Raw genomic sequence first — 19,999 nt, 5'->3', positions numbered from 1 at the left:
AAAGACTTTAAATGTGTAAGACTTCACTTGACTCAAGAACTTCTGCCTCTGTGCATGCCCTGAATGTGGACTGGCTAGGTGTGTAAGCTACTAGCACCTCTGCCACACCTGATGGGGATCTTTTGCAGGCTTTCTTGAACTCATATTCCTGCTAGATCGAGTGTCCCGACCAGCCTGGTACAAGCAGGGCCAGGCCATTTTGAAAGCAGAGATATGAGGTGTACTGGATCCAAAAGTGTCCTGGCTGTAGGTTGTTGTCTGCTCTGGGCATGGGCTTCCCTGAGCAATAGCTCTTCTCCCAAGGACCTTCTTTATGTTACTCTGTGACTGCTTACTGCAAATCATGCCCTTCACCTTGAGTCAGCTAGAAATGAATTGAACTTTTTCACTCCTCCTCAAAGGAGCTTATTTTTTCGATGGAAATTATAAAGAAGTCTTGAATTGTCCAGCTACAGCTACCACAGATTGATTTAAAATAATAACAGGTGTGCAGGTGGCCGGTTGCTGGCCTCAGTGGCTTGCAGCTATGCTCTGTGTGAGCTTTATCTGGGTGGGGATGTTGCAGAAGAGATGCTCTCAGTACCCAGGTGCTCCAATCCTGCACCCAGCTTTGGCTGCCCAGCTGGGCATCCGGTTAAAATACAGCTTCTCCCTCTGTGGGGCTTGTCCTGCCTCACCTCGGCGGCAGATTGCGCTCTGAGTTGCATAATCCTCCAAGTCAACTTAACACAATGGGACCATTGTGGGAAACGCAGGAAGAAAACCCCCAGAGCAGCCTAAATCCTTGTGAGATGGAGGCCTTCTGCTCGGCCCTGCTTCTGGGAGAGAGCTATAGCATTTCAACATGTTTGTCCCTGCAACCCGAGAGTTATTGCCGGGGCATGGTAGTAGCTCCACTTGAGGACAGTAAGAAACCATGAGCTGGGCCAAGTGGTTTGAATAACCGGAACTCTTCTTCTTTCTCCTTTAAGGTGAATCCTGGTGGCAAGACACTAGAGGAGAGGCGGTCCAGCTTAGATGCAGAAATCGACTCCCTGACCAGCATCCTGGCCGACCTAGAGAGCAGCTCTCCTTACAAGCCTCGGACTCAACAGGTTAGTGGCGCATTGCGTAAACCGAGCGGGAAGGTGGCCAGAATCGACTGCTGGAGTCAATTTGCTAACCGCTTGGTATTTGTTGCGAGCAGGCATGCCAGCTTGCCCTGATAGCATCCAGATGTGGCTGTCAATGGGAAGAAGGGCGCAGCTGCTCTAAAGGGGGCACCAGTTCAAAAGCTGCAGTACCTCTGAGAGAAGGGCCTCTGATCCCAATTGTTAGATTTGCCGTGGAGATTGTTAGAAAAAAGACTTGTAAAAAAATGGCATTTCATTTGCCCCAACTTTCCGTCAACAAGAGCTTGTGAATTAAAACCTGATCAATTCACAAGCACTTTTCACTTTTATTTATTCCCTCCCCCCCCCCCCTTCCCCCCCCCCCCGTTTTGTTAACGCTGCCAGAATGATCCAGGTATCTGCATCTCAAGTTGTTTTCTTTTGTTTTTTGTCATCTTATCAGTGGTGACAGAGTGTCTTGGATAATAGCTTAGTGTTCAGGGTGGCTGTAGCCCAGCAAGACAGATAGAAATTCCCACTTACTCAACTGTGTCGAGGTGAGGACTATTGGGGCATTAGCAGCTCAGCTAATTTTTGTCACTAATATAGGTGGTGCTTGAATGGAGCTCTTTCAGTTCTGGAAAGATGTCATCTCCTTATCGGAGGAAAAGGTGAAACCCCAGTGGCGCTTTATAAGGGCAATTCATGAGATCTCTAAAATCATCCCGGATGTGTCTGTGCCCATTTGTGCAGCTCCTTCATGACTGGTCTCATTTCTTACATGTAGGCATGTTTGCAGCTATGTTTGCCTTACCAGTGTCAGCTGTGGCTAAAACCCCAGAAGTCCACAGAATCAAAGGGCAAATGGAGTGACGTGGTGCACACCCATTATCCATACAGACCATCTCTTTAGTTTGTGGCTCTTCTGGTTCTTTTCATTGTTGCCTTTGTTTCAAGTAATACAGGAACAGTACTTCTGAAAAGAACACAATCAGTGATAGGGATTTGTTTAGGTTTAAGCTCCCGTTTAAGTATATGAACTTAGCAAAAGCAACATTAAATCAGAACTGGCACTTCTGTCCAGCCCAGGTGTCCACCTGCCAGCAGAGCTCTGGTGTCGTGGCCAGTGCCATTTCTGTCTTTTCTGCATGGACCTCCCGATAACCTCTTCTTTCATTCTAGCTGCATCTATGTGGTGGCTGCATAAAGTAAGAGCTTTACCCTTGTAAACAGCCTGATTTGGGTCAGTCAGTCAAAAACAGCAATGACACAAACCAGATACAATTTGGTCATTTTCCCAGTGGAATTTTTGTTTTTGCGATAAACGAGACAAGTTTTAACAGTGCTTGTGCTCAGGCACTGTGTTGAATAATCTGTGTTCATTTTGTGTGTGTGGACCTACCACATACGAAGGCACAATGCTATGGGGAGATGCCTTAGAGTGTCAGAACCCTGTGAGAGAGTTAATTGGAAGAGATTTGTACTTACCCATTTTCCTTGGCAGTGCCTGCAGTCAGCTACAGTGTCTTAGCAGAGACATGCAACTCGTGTAACCACTTCTCTGAGCGTTTGCAGTTTTCTGACAGTACTGCTGAGTACTGCTGACTGCCTCCTGATATTTTTTCTTGGGGATCTGGCACTGTGCGAACAGATTGGTGTTTTTTTAATTTATTTTATTTTATTTTATTTTATTTTGTACCCATACTATTAAAAAAACCTCAGAGAGTTCAAATGCAAATTTCTGCAGGTTTATTCGGGTTTCTGTAGTTTGGAAGCCCGACTTTTGGACTTGATCTGACTTTTTAAGCTCATCAGCCCCCAGGATGACACGTGCTGCAAGCTGCACGCGCTCCTTCATGGGGATTTGTGCCCACGGTTCTGGTGGGGGCTCTGCAGATTTGTCCCCCCCTTCTCAAAATGATGGGATGCTGCTCCCAGTGTGGTGCGGTCACTGCCTGATACAGGGGGAAGAAAAGCTGAATTTCATTTCTGGGACCAAAAGCCAACTTTCTGAGTTCAGTGTCTCAGACTTGTCAGTATTCATTGGTTAACGTAACCAAGTCCCGTGAAAAGTACAGCTGCAGCAACTTTACCTATAGCTGTTACAAAAAGAAACTGCCAGAGTTGAATGTGTCATCTACTGTAATTAAAAAGTACTCAAACAAGTCCTTGAAGGGTGGAACTAGAAGGTAAAGCTTTGATATTTTTCTTTGTTTGATCTGTACTAAGTATTAAAACTGGTGAGTCACTTGATGGTCTTATAGTAGGATAATAGATTAGGCTGCAAATTGTGAGGTACTTACTCAGAACATCAGCGCATTTATTGGATTACACCTTAGCTGACCTTCCCAAATTCACCAGAATAATGGCTGCAGATAGGAGAATAGAGTTACGACTTGTTTTCAGGGAAGACGTTTCTAGTTGTGCTTGTGCGGTGAAAGCATTATAATAATTTTATAGGTATATCTTGCCCTTGGGGGTACTCCTATTCAGGAATAAGAGAGATTTTATTGTTGGGTTTCTTTATTTTCTTTTATCTTCAAAATAGTTTTAAAGCAACATAAACTAACCTGTAAAATAGGCTTCTCATACTGGACTAGGAGTGCTGCCAGGGTAGTGGCAAGCGGTTTACTCAACATACCCTACCTTCGTTGGCGTACATTCACAGAGAAGCTGATCTCTTCTGATCCTCAGTATGACTTCAGGACTGCAGTGAGACACGGTGCAATGGGAGGTGCCTCTGGAGCAGAGGGATTTGTACCCTCCTCAGTAGGTTTGGAAAGTCCAAAATACTTTACAAATCGAGGGGGGCTACCATCATCCTCAGGCGTTTCTCCTTGGTGTTGAGGCCGCTGTTGAGAGCATCCTCTATAGCAGAGGCTCTCTAAGCACCAACAATTACTTCATATTGGCCATCAACAACACGTGGGTGAGAAGCAGCTTTCGGTCACCATCACCTCAGCCCCAAGCTGAGCCCATGACTTGTGAGAGTCTCGCTGACTGAGTCACAGGAGCAGCCAGAATTGATTAAAATGCTGTTCTTTTATTCCTTTTGAAATTGCACGTACCTAAACCAACAGAAAATTACAACTCTGGGTCATTATCTTTAGCTGCAACACAGCAGTGTCTAAGGATGCTTTCTGTCACCGGAGCTGGTAGGAGAGGCCATATTTCACAAAGTCAGTTGGAATTAGGGTTTTAGAAGGGATCAAACAGCACCTGAGCTTGAGAGGTTTCTGCGTGATCTTCACCAGCGCTGCTGCTTCCAGTGTCGTGGGTGAATTGGAGGAGACTAGCCTGATCTGGAGACTGCTGTGTCTGCAATGGCATGTTAGTAAATCAGCTTGCCATAGGTATTGTCTGAAGAACTGCAGATGCATTATGACAAAATGTATTCATATTTTCCTCCTCTTTGGTAAAGTTCAGAAATACTAGTGTGATGTATAAAGTACAGAGGTCCTCTTGTGTAGCTGCGATGTGTTTTCTGTTTACATATCACACCTCTAAATTACAGTAACCCATTGGAAAGTTCAGAGGCAGAGAACCCACTATGCCTTTTAATAGTAAAAGGCAGTTGTATAGGCAAGGCATTTAGGTGGGTGAGTTCCATGGATGGGAGTAGGGGCAATTCCTAAATTGGGTGAAGGCAGGGGATTTGGTGGATGCTGTGGTCATCTTACTCTTCTGTTAAAGGGTATTTTCCCCAACTTAGAGGGATTTTTTAAACTGTTCTCTTTAAATCCTTGCATAGGAGATGAGAGCAGCAAGGCCTTAAGCTAAAGAGAAAAAAAAAAAAAAAGGCCAAATTTCACCCCATAAAATAAATGTTTACATTTTTTTAAAAGAACAAGAAAACTTTGTGACTCTGGAGAGGAAGCTTCCAGCAGAGGCTCTGAAAATGAAATATTGGAAATAGCAGCATATGAAAGCTCAGGATTTTTTGTCCCTGCTGTGAATTATGTATTGAATGCTGATTGCTTTGTTTGGAATCAGACACCTACCTTCTGAAACTCTTGGGTTTTATCCTGAATTTCGTATATATTGTCTGTTTGGCAAAATAGGACTTTGTGGGAGGTGTACCAGGTAATAAAATGTACCTGGTCCAATGGTAATTAGGCTTTTTTTAAAAAAAGCAAATACTGGGTGGCCAAAATTTATAGAGTATTCAAATAGAAAAAAGATTGCTTTGATGGTCAAGATCAAATCTACTTGTGTTCAGCACTCAGAGGCAGCTTGATCCAGAGGGGTCTGGGCTGGCACTTAGGAGACCCGTTTCATTCCCAGCTACCACCACTGTGCAAAATGACCACAAACGTAGCATTTCTGCTTTGCTTCCTCCCAAAATCTCTTCTGGCTGTGTAGCTTGGCAACTACTTCAACGTGATCTGCCTCCTACCCATGTGTATGGCATCTAGCAAAATGAAACCTTGGTCTGCGTTGAAGGCCTTTAGGTGATGCGGTTGCACAAATAATGAAAAAGAGAAATAAATTCTTTTTTTCATCTAACAGATGAGGAGAAGAAGGCAGAGTTAGGTGAGGTATCTTAAAGATTCACGCCTGTATCTCTGCCTGTGTATCATTGCTCCAGTACTAGATACCTGCTACTATCCAACGCTGTCAGCCAAGGCAAGTAATATTTTGAAGAAAAAGAAGCTCATTCTCAGTGTGAGCTCCAGAATAATAAAAAAGTAAATAAAATTAAATTAAAAATCAGTGATACATTTTCATTAAGTTCCAAACATACTGGGAAATAATGTCTTCTAATGACTGGAATTTAAAAGGGATTTAAATGTTTGACAGCATTGGTTGTTATTCCATCAGTTCTTTTGACAGCCAGTTGGGGATTACAAAAGCAGTGAAAAAGCAATGGATGTATTTTCTTGCAGAGTGATGGAAGAGGATTGAACAGCTATAGGATTGGAAACCACGAAACAAGGCAAAACGCTTGGCACAGAAGACTCCTAGGAGCACTCTTTCATGTGCATTTCTAATTTTAGTGTCCCGTTTATATCTGGGCCGGGAATGTGCAGCTAAGGGTTCGGGTGTTTTATCTTTGTTTACGCGGAGCTGGATCTCCAGCCATGAATGAAGCTTCCCAGGCAGCAAAGAGCAGAGCATTCCCCGGCATCGGGAAAAAAGCCCTATGATTGCTCTTGGTGTGGGCTGTGGGATTGGCATATGGGCTCTGTAAATAACAGACTGCCAAAGCTCTCTTCAAAAACAGTCCATGCAAATTCCCTAGTCCAGACTCAGAGTCTGATTTCCTTGTTCCTGTTAGTTGACTGAGCCCGGATTGTTAAGGGTTTTGCAAGCACAGTCCGTGGAATATTTGCTACTATTTCAGTTGTCAGGAACGTTCTTCTTTCTTTTAAGAATGAAAATTCAGGGGTTCAAGTAAATTAAGATTAATTGGACAGGTTCTGAATTAATTGCCCCCTCCTGTAGCATTTACGTGACAGAGTTCGTGGTTCCTGATTTACAGGGCTCGGTGGGATTTGGCTATTTTAGGTGTTCGGAAAGTTGCTGCGTCTTTTCAGTGTTATTTGGGCTGAAATTTATGGCTTATCTGCTGTATGCAAAAGTCATATTTGGGGTAAATAAAAGGGCCAGGCTGCTTTCTGCCGGTCTGAGCACATCTAGTCTGTGGGCAGCTGTGCCAAGGAGGCTTCTGGTTCCAGCTGCACGGGCTGGTACCACACAGTGAGGCCTTTCCAGCGGCACATTGCTCTGTATTTGTTCACTTGAGGTAGGTGCAGTTTGTTTGTTGTGGGCTCTCTAATCTCTTTGGTTGTGGGATGGAAAGCCTCATTTGGAATAAGCCCATCTGAAGCATCCTCTTCCCATCCTAAAACGTCGATGACACTTTACCTGTGTGTACCTTTTAGTAGGACCATGTGCTGTGCAAGATTTTCCATGAAGGCTGTGAGTTGCCTGCGATTCCCCACCAACTTGGATGGCCCCTGAGTGGACACAGAGGGACAAAAGTGGCTCGTAGAGGTGTGTCCAAGCCAGTGAGCCCGGAGCAGTGTGGCATGGGTACTGCAGGGCTCGTGCAGGCTGACCACGAGGCCGTGTTCAGCAGGCTGTGACACTTCTGCAGCGGTGACAGGGACTGGGAATTGCACAGGCTGTTTTAACAACGGGGTCACCTCAGAGAGCTGCACTCCTGGCTGCAGCACGCCAGCTTTGTACTCTTTGTAAAACCCGTGTAGATTACAGAAGTAGAAAAGGAAGTGTCCCATCTGGAGCCATTTCAGTGGGTTCCTCCCAGCAGGCGAGAAGCAAAGCCTTTACATCCAGGAAACTCTCTTCCTCCCGCGGTTCCCGTCCCCAAAGGCGCTGACAATCCCGCCTCGCGTGGGTGGCGGTGGAGATGGTCCCAAGGTTAAAGCTTTCTAGGAGCGCTGCGGCGGGCGTGCTGGCTGCTCTCGGGGCACGTCTGTCACGCTGTCCCTGCTACGCCTGCAGGCAGAGGAGCGTGCACAAGGCAGGGACGTTCGGCCGCGTACGTGTGAGTTGAGAGGCGTAGCCAACAGATGAGCTCATGGGTGTTTGGATTTGGCCTACGTGTACAAGCAGGGGAACCTTCCTGCGCTCATCAGCTCCAGCCAGCGCGTGCAGCGAGCCGACGCTGTTCTGATTAGCAGATGCTTGAATCGGTTGCATCTGCTGGTATGTATTAAAGCATAATCCTTTTGATAAGAGCATGTCCGTGAAGATTTTTAAAGGAAATTTTCTAAGATCCAAGATTATCAGCTCATCACAGATGAACAGGGTAAGAGTGACCTTTGCAGGGTATTATTTCTTTCTGTTGTGCTATCATCAGAGTGAAAATAAAACACCACTGCTCCTGCTTTTCTTTTTTTTGGATAACCAAGTTCACGGAAATCTTGGGAAGGTTTGTTTTTCCCTTTCTCTTTTTTTTTTTTTTTTTAATTTTTGCATCTATTTGGGTTTTCTGCCTACGTGCTTGGCTCCAGCACCTAGATGACGACTGGTGTTGGATATATTGGACTTGTGTCCAATCTGCGCAGGCATCTCCAATTTGTGTGTGGATAAAGACAAACATTTACTTTGGGAACAGTGATAAAAAAACAAATAGTACCTCATAATTTGGTCTTTTTTCCTTCTGCATTCGTGATTGTTTTGTTGTGAGTGCTTGAGAGCTGAGCTCTTGCTTTCTAAAGCTGTTCAAGGCCTACCTATTGTTATGTTTTGTTTTCTATCTTTTCCCCCACAATGGGACCAGGCTGCTGTATACCATCAGCTCAGGAAGCCTGTCATCATTTCCCCATCCTCAGTGTTTGGCACTCGCAGTGTTTGGCACTCATCTCAAAGGGACCCAGCGCACTTCACAAGCTGTCCACGTGTCCAGCCAGCAAAGTGCAGCCGCCGCTGGGGCAGAGACCTGCGCTTCGCTGGGCCGCTGGCTCTGCTCGCATCCTTACACGGGTCGATGCATCTGAGTGCTTCGGCGGCATTAGATTTACCACTGCAACAGCCCCATGAAATACAGAAGTATTCTTGCACTTTCCCAGGTGAGGGAGGGACCGAGGCACTGGGAGATGAGATGACTTGGTTTGTGCAGGGTCACCAGAGGAGCTGAGGGCAGACCGTGGGCTCCCCGCCACTGTGTCACTGGTTTATCCTCCTCTTGTAGCACGTGGGGATTGATGGACAGACAGTACATGGGAACATCTCCTCTCAAGAGGCACACAGAGGGGTCTCAGGTGTGGGGTGATATATCAGTGTCTGTCCCAGAGTGTGTGAACCAGGCAGAGGTAATAAAAACCCTTAGCTTTTTTACTGTTGGGAGGGTGTTGCTTGGTACACAGCTACAGTTTTGTGATCTTGCTGCTTGCAAGTAAATCCTGAAGGTTTCAAACCCTAAGGTCCAGAAAGCTGTAGTGCCCTGGACCTGTGGCATCACTGATGTCACCAGCACTTGAGAAGTAGGAAGATTTTTCCCCACTTGTGTAAGGCTGAAGGAATTTTATGAAGTTGCACTTAGTGCTATGGCACAAATCAGTGATTTCTTGGCCCTCTGCAAAGAAATAGCTGGCACATTTGGAAATGAAAGCACATGGATTATTTCTTTCCACCCATCGATGTCTGTCAGGTGGCTCCTCCAAATGTACAGATTGAGTCCAGCATCTGCTTTTAAGGGTCTGAGAAGGGGTACATGCATGTAAAAATCAGTGGCTGGGGAGGACGGAGCAGTCGTGTGTCCCTCGGGGAGCTGCAGTGTGGAGCTGATTGTTCTCACCTCCCCGTGGCCCATGGGCTGGCCCCACACACACGCAGTGAGCTCCAAGCTCCAAGCCCCTGCGTGTCAACCTGAACTTTTACTCTTCCAATCTGTGCTGTAACCAGGATCCCTGACCTGAAAGGCAGCTTGTTTGGCTGATACACACAGATGAGTGCCAAGGCTAATTCTAGGAGAAGGGAAGCAGGAGGGGCGGTCAGGAGAGGTAAGAAAGGAGAACAGGAAGGGTCAGTCTGCTCAAGATGCAAGACACAAGTCCATAGGAAATGAGGCTTCCTTTGCTCTGCTCTTGATGGTTGCTGTTCCTTTTGTGTTGGCTGTTTCTCCTCTGCACACCCTAGGAACCAGCTGCGTTTCCCTCCCAGTCAGGGAAAGGAAATAGTTCAGAGCCAAGGGAACAGCACAGCAACTTAGAGAAACACCTGCGTGGCAATGCATCACTTGGGACTTTGCTCCCACTGTGCCTGCCCCAGGCCATTTCCACCACAGTGGGAGTGATGACTTTGTGGTTTGTGTGTTACACTCGCAGCAAGGAGAGCGTTGCCTCGATAGTTGCCTTTCAGCTTAACTCTATCCAGAGACCTCCAAAGGGCTGGCACTGATGCTGCTGATGTGAGTTCCTGTTGAGTTGTGCTCTTGAAAAGAGGAGGGCAATTAATTTCTGTGGCTGCAGTTTCTAAATACATCTGAAAGGTGAAGGCTCAAATGTGCTAGGGAGCCCTAGCATTTATAGTATGGCCTTTACAAGTTTATCTTGGTTGCTTCCTGGTGCCAGGTTGCGTAAGCTGTTGCAGATTTCGCACATTTATCTTTGTAATGCCTTAAGGAAGGAGAGCTTTGATTCTTCTACAAACAAAAAGCTGAAGCAGAGCTGATGCACAGAAGCGCAGCTCACTGTAAAGCAGGGCTTTGGACGTACATCTGTGATGTTCTGGGATAGTTCTGTCATTTGCTGGTCTGTCCTGTCCATACAACAGTCTGTCCTACTGGCGAGAGAGGACCTCTCCCTGGAGCCCCTGCTGGACAGCCCAAAGGCAGAGCAGAGCTGCTCCCAGCCTCCTTTCAGGCAGGGGGAAAAGAGGGCTGCCTGGAAGCAACTAGTGCCCTACAAAAAAAGTAAGAGCCGGCAATGCATTTTCTACATTAGACCCTGCTACCAGTGCATAAATAAACATGATACGTTTATGGCCTGAACATATCTCAGGATTGTTGCAAGATGTTCCCAGTTCAAAACCGTTAACCATTAGGGGAAGAGACAGATGTATCTGCGGATAGTTTAAGGGGCTGTGTCTATATTTTCTCTTATTGATCGCCTTTTGCCTTCCTGTCTGGAACCTTTTGAGAGATGGCTGTGGTGCTGAGATGCACTGTCTCTGTACATTAAAACTGCCTAGGCTAAGAAAAAAAATACACAAAAAACACAACCCAAACCCAGCCCATATCTGAAAGCTATGAATTGATAGATTCTTCCGATAGCTCTTCAAATAACTGTAAATTACTCCAGGCTGTTAGAGTTTCATTGTAAGGAGGTTCCTTCCTTGAGTCAGACTTCTTTGCATCACAGTAAAATGCAATTAGATGACGTGCATACTGTGGCTTGGAAGCACTTACAATTTTCTTAGCCTTATGTTGTCAACTTTTGTTCAATAACAGGCTTGTGGACTGTGTCACTGTGCCTGTGTTAGCATATATTATCACCATATGGTGTTTCAATAGTGAATAGGAGACTTCTATGAGTATGTAAAAGGATGGAATGGAAAAAAATATTACAGCAAGACAAGCCCAACATGCTGCTTCACAGCTGACAGTGAGTACTCTAGCTGCTGTGTCTATGGGAAATCAATAACGTGTTGCTCCAGTGAGTATTACTGTCTTCTTCTGCAGGTTCAAAAACAAAACAACAACAAAAAAACACCAAGATACCAAAAAAATAAAAAAATAAAAAAAAACACAGAAGCGGACCTAGCCAGAAAAGATGAGATTTTGATGCAGGTGTTAGAAATATTTTTGCCAATGTTTGCAGTCTGAGACTGCCCAAGCAAAACATTTTGTCTTAGCATGAATTCTTTGCTCAGAAAGCAGTAGTTTTTTGTGGTTAAGAATGGCAAGAACAAGGGCAGTTTGTGCAGTTTTTTATGGCATTATACATGTAAAGACAGATCGGATTGTTGCAGTCATCTTAGCTGGTTGTTACCATAGCCCAGGTCAGTGACCCTGCTATCTTGTCATAAATAGCACCGGTGTTTATCTTTGGGTTGATGTCAGACTGGGTATCTTGTCCCCTTTGGAATGATTTATAAGAAGTTGATGCGAGGCTGCCACTGCCCCAAGAAGGCAGCCCTGAAGAAGTGCCATCTTACAGACCAGCAAGCACTCCAGTCTTCCTAGGGGCTCAAGCAATTTTGATTCCCTTTTCCAAAGCCATTAGCTTGTGATCCAAGAAGGATTCAGGAAAGATGGGAGGAACGGCTCTATGTCCATGTGGCAGAAAGCCAGGATATGCACGCACTTTCAAATTACATTTATCAAGAGAGGAAGAGAAGGTGCTGGGGTTGATTACTGGGCTGGTTTGCAGAAAGACCAACTGTGTGTACCATGACATAGCTGTACATTTAACACTGCGGTCTTGAAAAGTGATGGATAAGCCACTGTTTTTCAGCTGGGTTTCTTTGAGCAGGGGATATAGTAAAATGTTATGTTGAACTCTCTTTAATCTCTTCTGGAAACATTTTGACTGGAGTCCACATCGGAGGCTAATGTCCAAAGTGCAAGAAAGGGGGACCTGGCTGTGGAACAAGGTGGCCATGAAGGTCACAGTGTTTTATGAGGCCCCGGTGACAGAGAGCTGCTACTGTGCTCGAGACAGCACTCTGCTTAGTATGAAAAGCTGCAGAGCTATCTCAGGGAGGATGCAATCGTTCAGTGCTTCTTCAGGCTAAGTGTAGATCGCTGTCTGGTCCTGGAGGTGTCTGGAAGAATCAGTACCCCAAAGCAGGGCTGTATAACACAACAGCCATTTTCAGCTTTTTGGCAAGACTTGCTTTTGACAAGACGTGGCTTTGACACTGTTGAGTAATGTGGTCATTTCTAACAGCAATCAAACGTTAGAGAACACCTGCTGTTTCTATATTGAACATATGTGTGTGTGCTCATGTAATACCACAGATGCATGCAGGTCTAGAGAATACAATTCATATTTGGCATCTTTCCTACAAATTGTATTTCAGAACACTTTAAAGTCTTCCTGTAAATAAAGTAATTTCAGAATTGAACTCATTAATGAAGAAAAGGAGGTGAAGTAAGATACAAAAGCAAAGGATGAAAAAGGGTTGCTTTGTTTCTTTTTCTTTTTCTTTTTTTTTTTTAAGGCAAAACGGGCATTTGGTGAGGCGATCATTTGCTGAGTGTACTCAGTGATACCTCCAGAGGACATACGGACAGTCTCAGGAGACTGTCTGCATGGTGGGAACTGCACAGGGCCAAAACCAAAGTAATGGACTGATCACTTACAAAGTATAAGTGGAGGGAACATCTGAGGAGCCCTGGCTCTTTTGCTTATGAGCCAGTGCCGGATTATCCCCTATAATCAGTGCTTTCCCCAGTCCAGTTTCAAATAAATTAAATGTAAATATCTCACTGCTTTCTTTGGGTGATTATTCCAGACTGAAATGCATGCAGCTGCTAAGAGCTATTTGACTCGAGTATTTCTTTGCTTAATTTAATCTCCTTGTTCAGAGTGACACTTCCTATATGTGTCCGTGCATGTGTGCCTGTGCCATGTGGATGCATTCACTTTCCATACCTCATATATACATCCAGAGTAGAAGGGTACTTAAATTCCCCAGTACAAAGCTGTAATAAAAGAACTGACAGACTGGATCTGTAATACGCCTGACCTGACAATTAAGCAAACTTATTACCATGTCAGCCTGCCAGATGGATCATCTACTCGTGATGTAACGTGTATTGCTTCTGAATGTATTGGAGTGCAGTTTCCTATTTTATGTTTGTTGAGCTGAGAAAGGGAGAGGGAAGAGACAGTTTTATTTGAACTAAACCCACTCGTTTTGAGTGTGTTTAATGATAGCAATATGTGACAGATAAAATAAAATCCTAGGCCCTGGTCCATGTTTATTTTAATTTTAAGCAATGGGGAAGGATGGAAGAGATAAAATTGTAGACTAAAAATGTCTCCTGTTGTAAAACAGCGGCTTGAGCACTGAAAGGGCTTTTCTTGTTGTACTCTGCAGGGCTCTTAGATAGGCAGCATTGCCAGGTAGGAATTTGGGGTTTTGTCCCTGAGAAACGTCAGGCTGGACTGTTTGGCATCGGCTTTTCTAGTTGTTTCCTCCAAGCTTACTAAAGATAGTAAGGCTATACTGAAAGAGAGGAGGCAAGAAATAGCCTGAAGCATCTGTCATTAACCTCTACTTCCTTTTAATGTAGTCCCACCCTGACCCCAAGGAGAAGGCGAGTTCTCAGGCCTGCCTTGTAGATGTGTCCCTGAGACTCCCACATCTGTCACTTGCTTTTGTCTAACCTTGGCTGAGCCATCTTTTGTCTCAGGGCTGCACGCCTCCTTCTGTTAAAGAGGGATTAATCCGTGTCTTTGCCTGTCTGCTTAGTGTTGGGTGTTTGGGTGAGCGTTCAGTACCTGGTGCAGTGAGGACGTGTAGGTAATGTTGTACTTTGTCATCTGTCGTATTTGCATCTGGACCTTCCTGATCTTCTGTGACTCTGCAGGTGGATCAGGATAAATTCTCTTTTCTCTCAAAGGCTTATGTCAAGCACAACCTTGAAAATTTGTGCAGCTAGTCCGCTTTTCTGTGTGGCTAAGCTGGCACTGCTGGCAGCAAAGCAGGTATCTATTTGTCTTTAAAATACTTACCAGGGTGCTGTTCTCCATTTTCAAGCTGTTCTCTGCCTGAAATTCCCTGTATGTCCAAACAAGGTCCCTCACTCTGCTAACACAGCTCTGAGGAGCTCTATGCTCATGTCTCAAGGGAATGTGAACACGATCTTTTTGTTCTGTGAAGATGCTTGAACTGGCTTCCCAGGTGGGATGTTGTGCCCAACAGCAGGGAAATATTCCTACAGAGAAGTGCATTACGGTATATGGGAGCTTTATGCTCTGGACTGCCATCTCTTTTGAAGTTGCATTGTCTTGTGTGGACGTACCATGTCTGGCTCCATCACGTGCTGTTGACTGGTCCTCCATTGATTGGATTTCTCATGTGCTGAAGAGATTAGTTTTCACTCTGTTGGAAGACTCTCTCATGGGGAATTTTTAATACCTAATTTTCCTGCCAAATTTTCTTCGGCATTCAACATCTGAAGTGATGTCTGTTGTGAGGAACCAGCTTCAGCTCTGGCTTAGCTCAATTGATAAAAGCATAAGCATTCTGCTTCCTGGATTCAGTTAAATGCTTTTGTAATGTTGTAGGACCTTACAGTGTGCAGCTGAGCTTGGAGGGAAGTCCTATCTTGAGTGCAGTCAATTGCGTTCTTTTGTCTCAACCCCTGTCATTATAATGTTGGTTTATTGCTGTTTTTGTTGTTGGTGGTTTGTTTTGTTTTCAGAGACAGAAATACAAGTCTGGGTTCTGGGCTCTAGAAAAACACCATGCCTGGACCGAAGCTGAAATTTAGGCGTTGTCTTTTCATTGGCTTTCTGTCAAGTGTCAGTGTTTGTAGACCTGAAATTAAGAACCTAAGATTCTCCATTCTGTCTCAGGTGAACGGTCACTCCAGCTCAGTGTCCTTCCTAGTAAATACTAAAGGAAGAAGACAAGTAGGGCAAATTAATAGCAATATTGCCCCAGGGTATTTCCCTTTATCCAACAACTTGCTGTTCAAAGAGGATGACTTCATCACAAATGTTCTCCAGTAATACTCAGTTGGACTTTTTTCCTCTCTCAGGTCATCTGATTGCTTCATGAACTCAGGTAAATTTGTGGAAATGAACACAACCCATGGCAAAGGAGACTCAGTCCCTTGTGTATGTTCTCCATTTCCCTCCCATTAGGGTTGTTCCATGTTGCTTCTTTCTAGCACTGGAAGAGACAGGACAATCATTCCCCCTTTTTGTACCCCTCATAGTTTTACCTGTCTCTTTTCAAGGCTCAAGAGTCCTGGTATACTTAGTTGTTTCAGAGTAATTTGAAAAACTAAGTGTAATACCCATATGTTTCTGATCAGGAATTGCTGTTCAAGTGCAAACTGAAGAGTTTGAAGGCTATAACAATGGAACTGGCTCCTGGACCTGTATTATTTCCTTTGGTATTTGCTGTTAACCTATTGTGAAGCACCGGATTAACTGTGCATTTTGTTTGTTACAGGTAAAGCCTGTGATGCCACTGTTTTACTTTCTTTTCAGAGTAACTTCCCTAGTGTCCTGTTCTGTTTTGTTTTTCAAATATGTTTGCAGTCATTGCAGAATTAAATTATTTGACCAGATTTTAACCTCATTGCCAAAGTTTTTGCATGATGGTTTCTGAAGATAGTATCTACAGACAATGTGATATTTCCAAATAGAAAGTGATAGGAGAGAGACCTGGTGACCATATGGCTCACTGGGAGAGGTCTGAAGTAGGCAGAGTACTTTGGAACCAAATGGGATCTGTTGTTTTCCCCTTCCTTCCAGATCTCTGACATGCCCCCTGTATTTTCAGTGAGATTTTGAGCTGTTCTAGCATTAAGTTTCCCATCTGTAAAACAGAGATGGTAATAATAACGTATTCCACCTGGCTGTCTGACTTCAGAAAGCATTTTCAGATCTTCAGCTCAAAATTCTTTCTGCAAGTACAAAATATCATGATTTTGCCAGCTTCTATAAAAACTGCCTCTTGCAGTGAAAAATCAGTATATCAAATAGTTTTATTTTCTATAAGGGAATTCAACGTCAGACTGTTCCAAATGAGTTAATGTTTCGCATTATAGATTGTGAGATTGTGAGATGTTAATTTAATTTCAAGTTCTGTGTAACGAAGAAAATGTTGGGTGTACTTTTGTGATTTATACTTTGATTTGATCAGTGTGTTAGTAGGCTGGAGGATCTTAACTTCCAGAAACATCTAAGAGTTCAATACATTAGAGATGAATAAGATACGTGCATGAACACGTGTGCTTTTATTGCAAAAGCTAAATTAAAACTGGAGCCCTTTTGGGCTGAAATAGCTAGCTCTTCTCAAGCTCTTTTTCTGTCTTCCAATACTCCTCTGCACAAGCCAGTGTGAATCTAATGCGTTCCGCATTATTTTGCAGCTTTAACATGGGGACCTGTAGAGACGGTGAAAGCTCTGTATAGAAAGTATTGTATAGTGCGGGAGGAAGCCCAACAAAGCTAATTATACAGACACTCCCACTCTATTACCCTTCAGAGAAATTGAGCCTAACATTCTGCTCTTAAGCTTGTTAAACTATTCTTTTTGGGTGCAAGGATCTTATTTAGGGAATGAAATAGCTACACTGTGTAATCAGAATGGGAATTGGAGCAGATCATTATATTTACTCATTTGATTAGCCATAAAATAGCTACTGAAGTCCCCATTTTAAATCTGCTTAGCAATTGTGCAGCAGGGCAAACTGGGTGTTTTAATTAGAAAAGAGAAAAGATTGCGGTATTTTCTTATAAGTAATAAATGCATAAACACACGCACATTGTGATCCTGTTTATGTAAATAACCTTTTCCCTGTGGGCGTACTCGCCTCTTAATTGTTCAGGGTCTGTTCTGCTTCCAACTGCAAAGAAAAGGAGAATAAAAGGTTCTGCGTCTGGTTGGGAACGCACAAAGTCTGCGACTTCAAATCCAGTAAAGAGGTTTAGGTTAGCCATTTGGGATTAACTGTGGTAGGAGGAATAGGTAACCCTGGAAAATGACAGCAGAGAGAAACGGTGGGTCCCCGATCACTGGAGGGGATTTAGGTCAGGTTGTGCAAACATCTCTTATGAGCAAGTCAGATAGGGTCAGCCCTACCTGAAGAGAGAGGACTGGAGTGCATGCTGTCCTCAGGACCCTTTCAGCCTCTCTTCACGGTTTTTCAGGGAAGCCTGGGGCAAGAGTTACTGATGAAAGGTAAGGCCTTACAAAATCACCAGTGGGTTTGGTGGCCTTTGACCTGTTCCCTTTACCCAAAGGGGCTGGGGCTGGGGTGTGCTCAGGCACAGGCAGCACCAGGCCTCCCCACACGTCTTGAGACCCGCACGTCCCTCAGGGCTGCCTTGCAGCCACCGACAGCCCTGGTGGGTGAGGATGCTGCTGAGGATGCCCTGCTTTCTCTCAAAGAATAATTCCTTGCCCTGCCACTGATCCGCCCTTAAAGGCTTGGACATGAGCCATTCCTGAAGGTTTCATTTTCTGGCTTCCTTTGCAATCCGAGGGACTTGAAAAGCAGAGCAGATGTTCCAAAGACAGCAAGCTCTGTAGCTGCTGGTTTCTCTGATCAAAATGGTCACTGTCTTAATGTTCCTTAAGTATGTAATATCCCTTTAGGAAACTAAACAGCAGCAAAAATATTTCAGCTTATTTATTTTGAGCCAACCTGAGAGAGTGAAATGAGCTTTGTTACAGAGAAGAGACCTGGGTTTTTTTGAAGGCATTAGAGTATATGTGGAGCAAAGACAGTTGGCAAGTGTGTGTTGTGCAGCTTACCTTTGTGGGTCACTGAAAGAGACATGCTAATAATGGCAATAACAAAATCATTCTTGTGATGTTGCCTGTGCGTGACAAGGCCTTTGGGCAGCAGGAAAGGGCAGAGTAAGACTTGAGCTTCCCAGTTGTAAGCGGTGAAATAAGTATTTGACCCAGTGACTCTCTTTCACAGACAGACTCTCCAGTATCTCCTTCCTGGTCATTGATTTCACCAGTGCCCAGGGTTAGGACCCACTTGTAAATGGCCAGAGCTCCTGCTGTGTTGAGAATTATCTCCAGAGGGGCTAAGAGCAACCCCTCCCAGACGTGCTGTGGTGTCCTAAAGGAAGAAAAGAAATGCCAGCCCTGGTTGTTCTGCATCTGTGAAATTAAGATATCGGTGCCTGGGTTGTTCCCTGGCATCATTCCACAGCATGAAATTGTATAAGCAAGGCAAGGGGCAGGGAAAAAACAAACAGACAAAACCACCACCATTATTAGGCCTAGCATACCTAATGTAACCTTATGGCCAAGTGAACAAGCCCCTAACTATACAGAGGTTAGAAACATACCGTAAATTTTAATGAACACCTCATTCTCTTTTTAATGTGGCTGGGACACCTGCAGCTGGATGGGGCTGTTGTGCACTGCACTGCATCGCTGTAACCACCCCAGGGCCCACCTGGCTGGCAGCAGGAGCGAGGTGTAAGGGGAAAAAGGAGGCTGCTGCTTGGATTTTTGTTTGATTGTGGTGGCAAAGATATTTAAGTGCTTTCTCTGAAGTGTTGAACACCTGTAGTTCCCATTGAAATTAATGGAAACACTCAACATCATTGCCAGTTCCTGCCTTTTTCTTAGAAATGCCTGTTGTTTTGTGCTGTAATTTTCAGACTTCCTAAAAACCATAGCCTAAAAAAGCTCCTAGACACAGAAGTTCTGTCGTCAGTGCTAGAAATTAATCAATTAATCACATGCTTGAAATTTAAGTGTGCTCCTAGGTGCTCTCCTGGGCGTACCCATGCATGTAGATGTGGAGCCGCTGCCCATCCCTCTCTCAGTCTGACATGGCTCGGTGCCTCCAGAGATCAGTACTCCGCATGTGTGCTCCTTGCCTGCATCCTCAGCCTCCAGGCCCACCCGTCAGTCTTTGTTCAGATCCCTTCTGTGCCACGGGAGGATGGAGGGAGCCCCAGCCCAGTCCGACCAGCGCAGTATATGCAGAATAACTGGTTGTGACTGTCTTGGAGGAGCGTTTCTAACATTACATCCCTTTGGTATGTTCCTTTCCGAAGTAACCAGCTGCTTTGCACCCTGTAAGATTTTGTGCTTAGAGCATGTCTGTGCATTGGGGTTGTAAGGTTGGACCCCCTGGCTTTAGACTGACCTAGTCAGCCAGGGGCAAAGTCGTGACCTCCCTTTTTTTGTCCTTCACCCCTTTGTAAAATGAAGTGCAATTGCCCCAGGTATAAGGGGTACAACCACCAGCATCCAACTTAGCTATGTGCATCTCAGTGATCTAAAACACCACGTGAGGAGAGTTTCAAATGTCCAATATTTGTACCCCCAGCTCAGAGCCCTGCTCCACATTGAAACAACCTCCACGCTTTCCTGAGGCTTTGCCTTCAGCCCTAGGAACGCAAGGTATATGCTGACATGACCGTGTACTCCTCCTGATTTCATCTCTGTTATTGATTAAGCTCACATCAAACCGTCTGAAGCGATAAAGGCACCCCGGGATGCCGCGTTTCCGGACCCCCTCTGCTCCCCCAGCCACACGCAGGGAGCGCTACGAAGCATTGAGCCTGCCGCTCTGTCACTGAAAGGTTACAGTCCCTCGAGCTGTCACGGTGACTTTTAAGTTTAAGCAAAGGTGACGGTTTCCTTTTCACATTGACAATGGCACCGTTTTTAGAGCTGTGGGTTTAGAGCCCTGCCGTCCACCTTTTGCTTCGAGGGTTTGTGCCCCCTGGCCGCCTCTCCTGGGGTTGTTCCCAGCTCCCGGCCTGGCGCCT

General features: G+C 44.9%; 1 protein-coding gene across 7 annotated transcripts in view; it reads left to right on the top strand.

Annotated features, from left to right (window-relative positions):
- The window catches only part of LPP (LIM domain containing preferred translocation partner in lipoma), a 312,873-nt gene that overhangs the window by 146,704 nt on the left and 146,170 nt on the right, over window positions 1-19,999 (top strand). For all 7 annotated transcript variants that reach the window (XM_035334161.1, XM_035334162.1, XM_035334163.1 and 4 more), the window contains one exon: window positions 972-1,094. In XM_035334161.1, the coding sequence (XP_035190052.1) occupies window positions 972-1,094 (123 nt within the window). The remainder of the gene's footprint in view (window positions 1-971; window positions 1,095-19,999) is intronic.

The sequence above is a fragment of the Oxyura jamaicensis genome, chromosome 9 (assembly GCF_011077185.1).
Source record: "Oxyura jamaicensis isolate SHBP4307 breed ruddy duck chromosome 9, BPBGC_Ojam_1.0, whole genome shotgun sequence".
NCBI lineage: Eukaryota > Metazoa > Chordata > Aves > Anseriformes > Anatidae > Oxyura > Oxyura jamaicensis.
The sequence above is the reverse complement of the archived record's forward strand: the minus strand, read 5'-3'. Positions and strand labels throughout refer to the sequence as shown.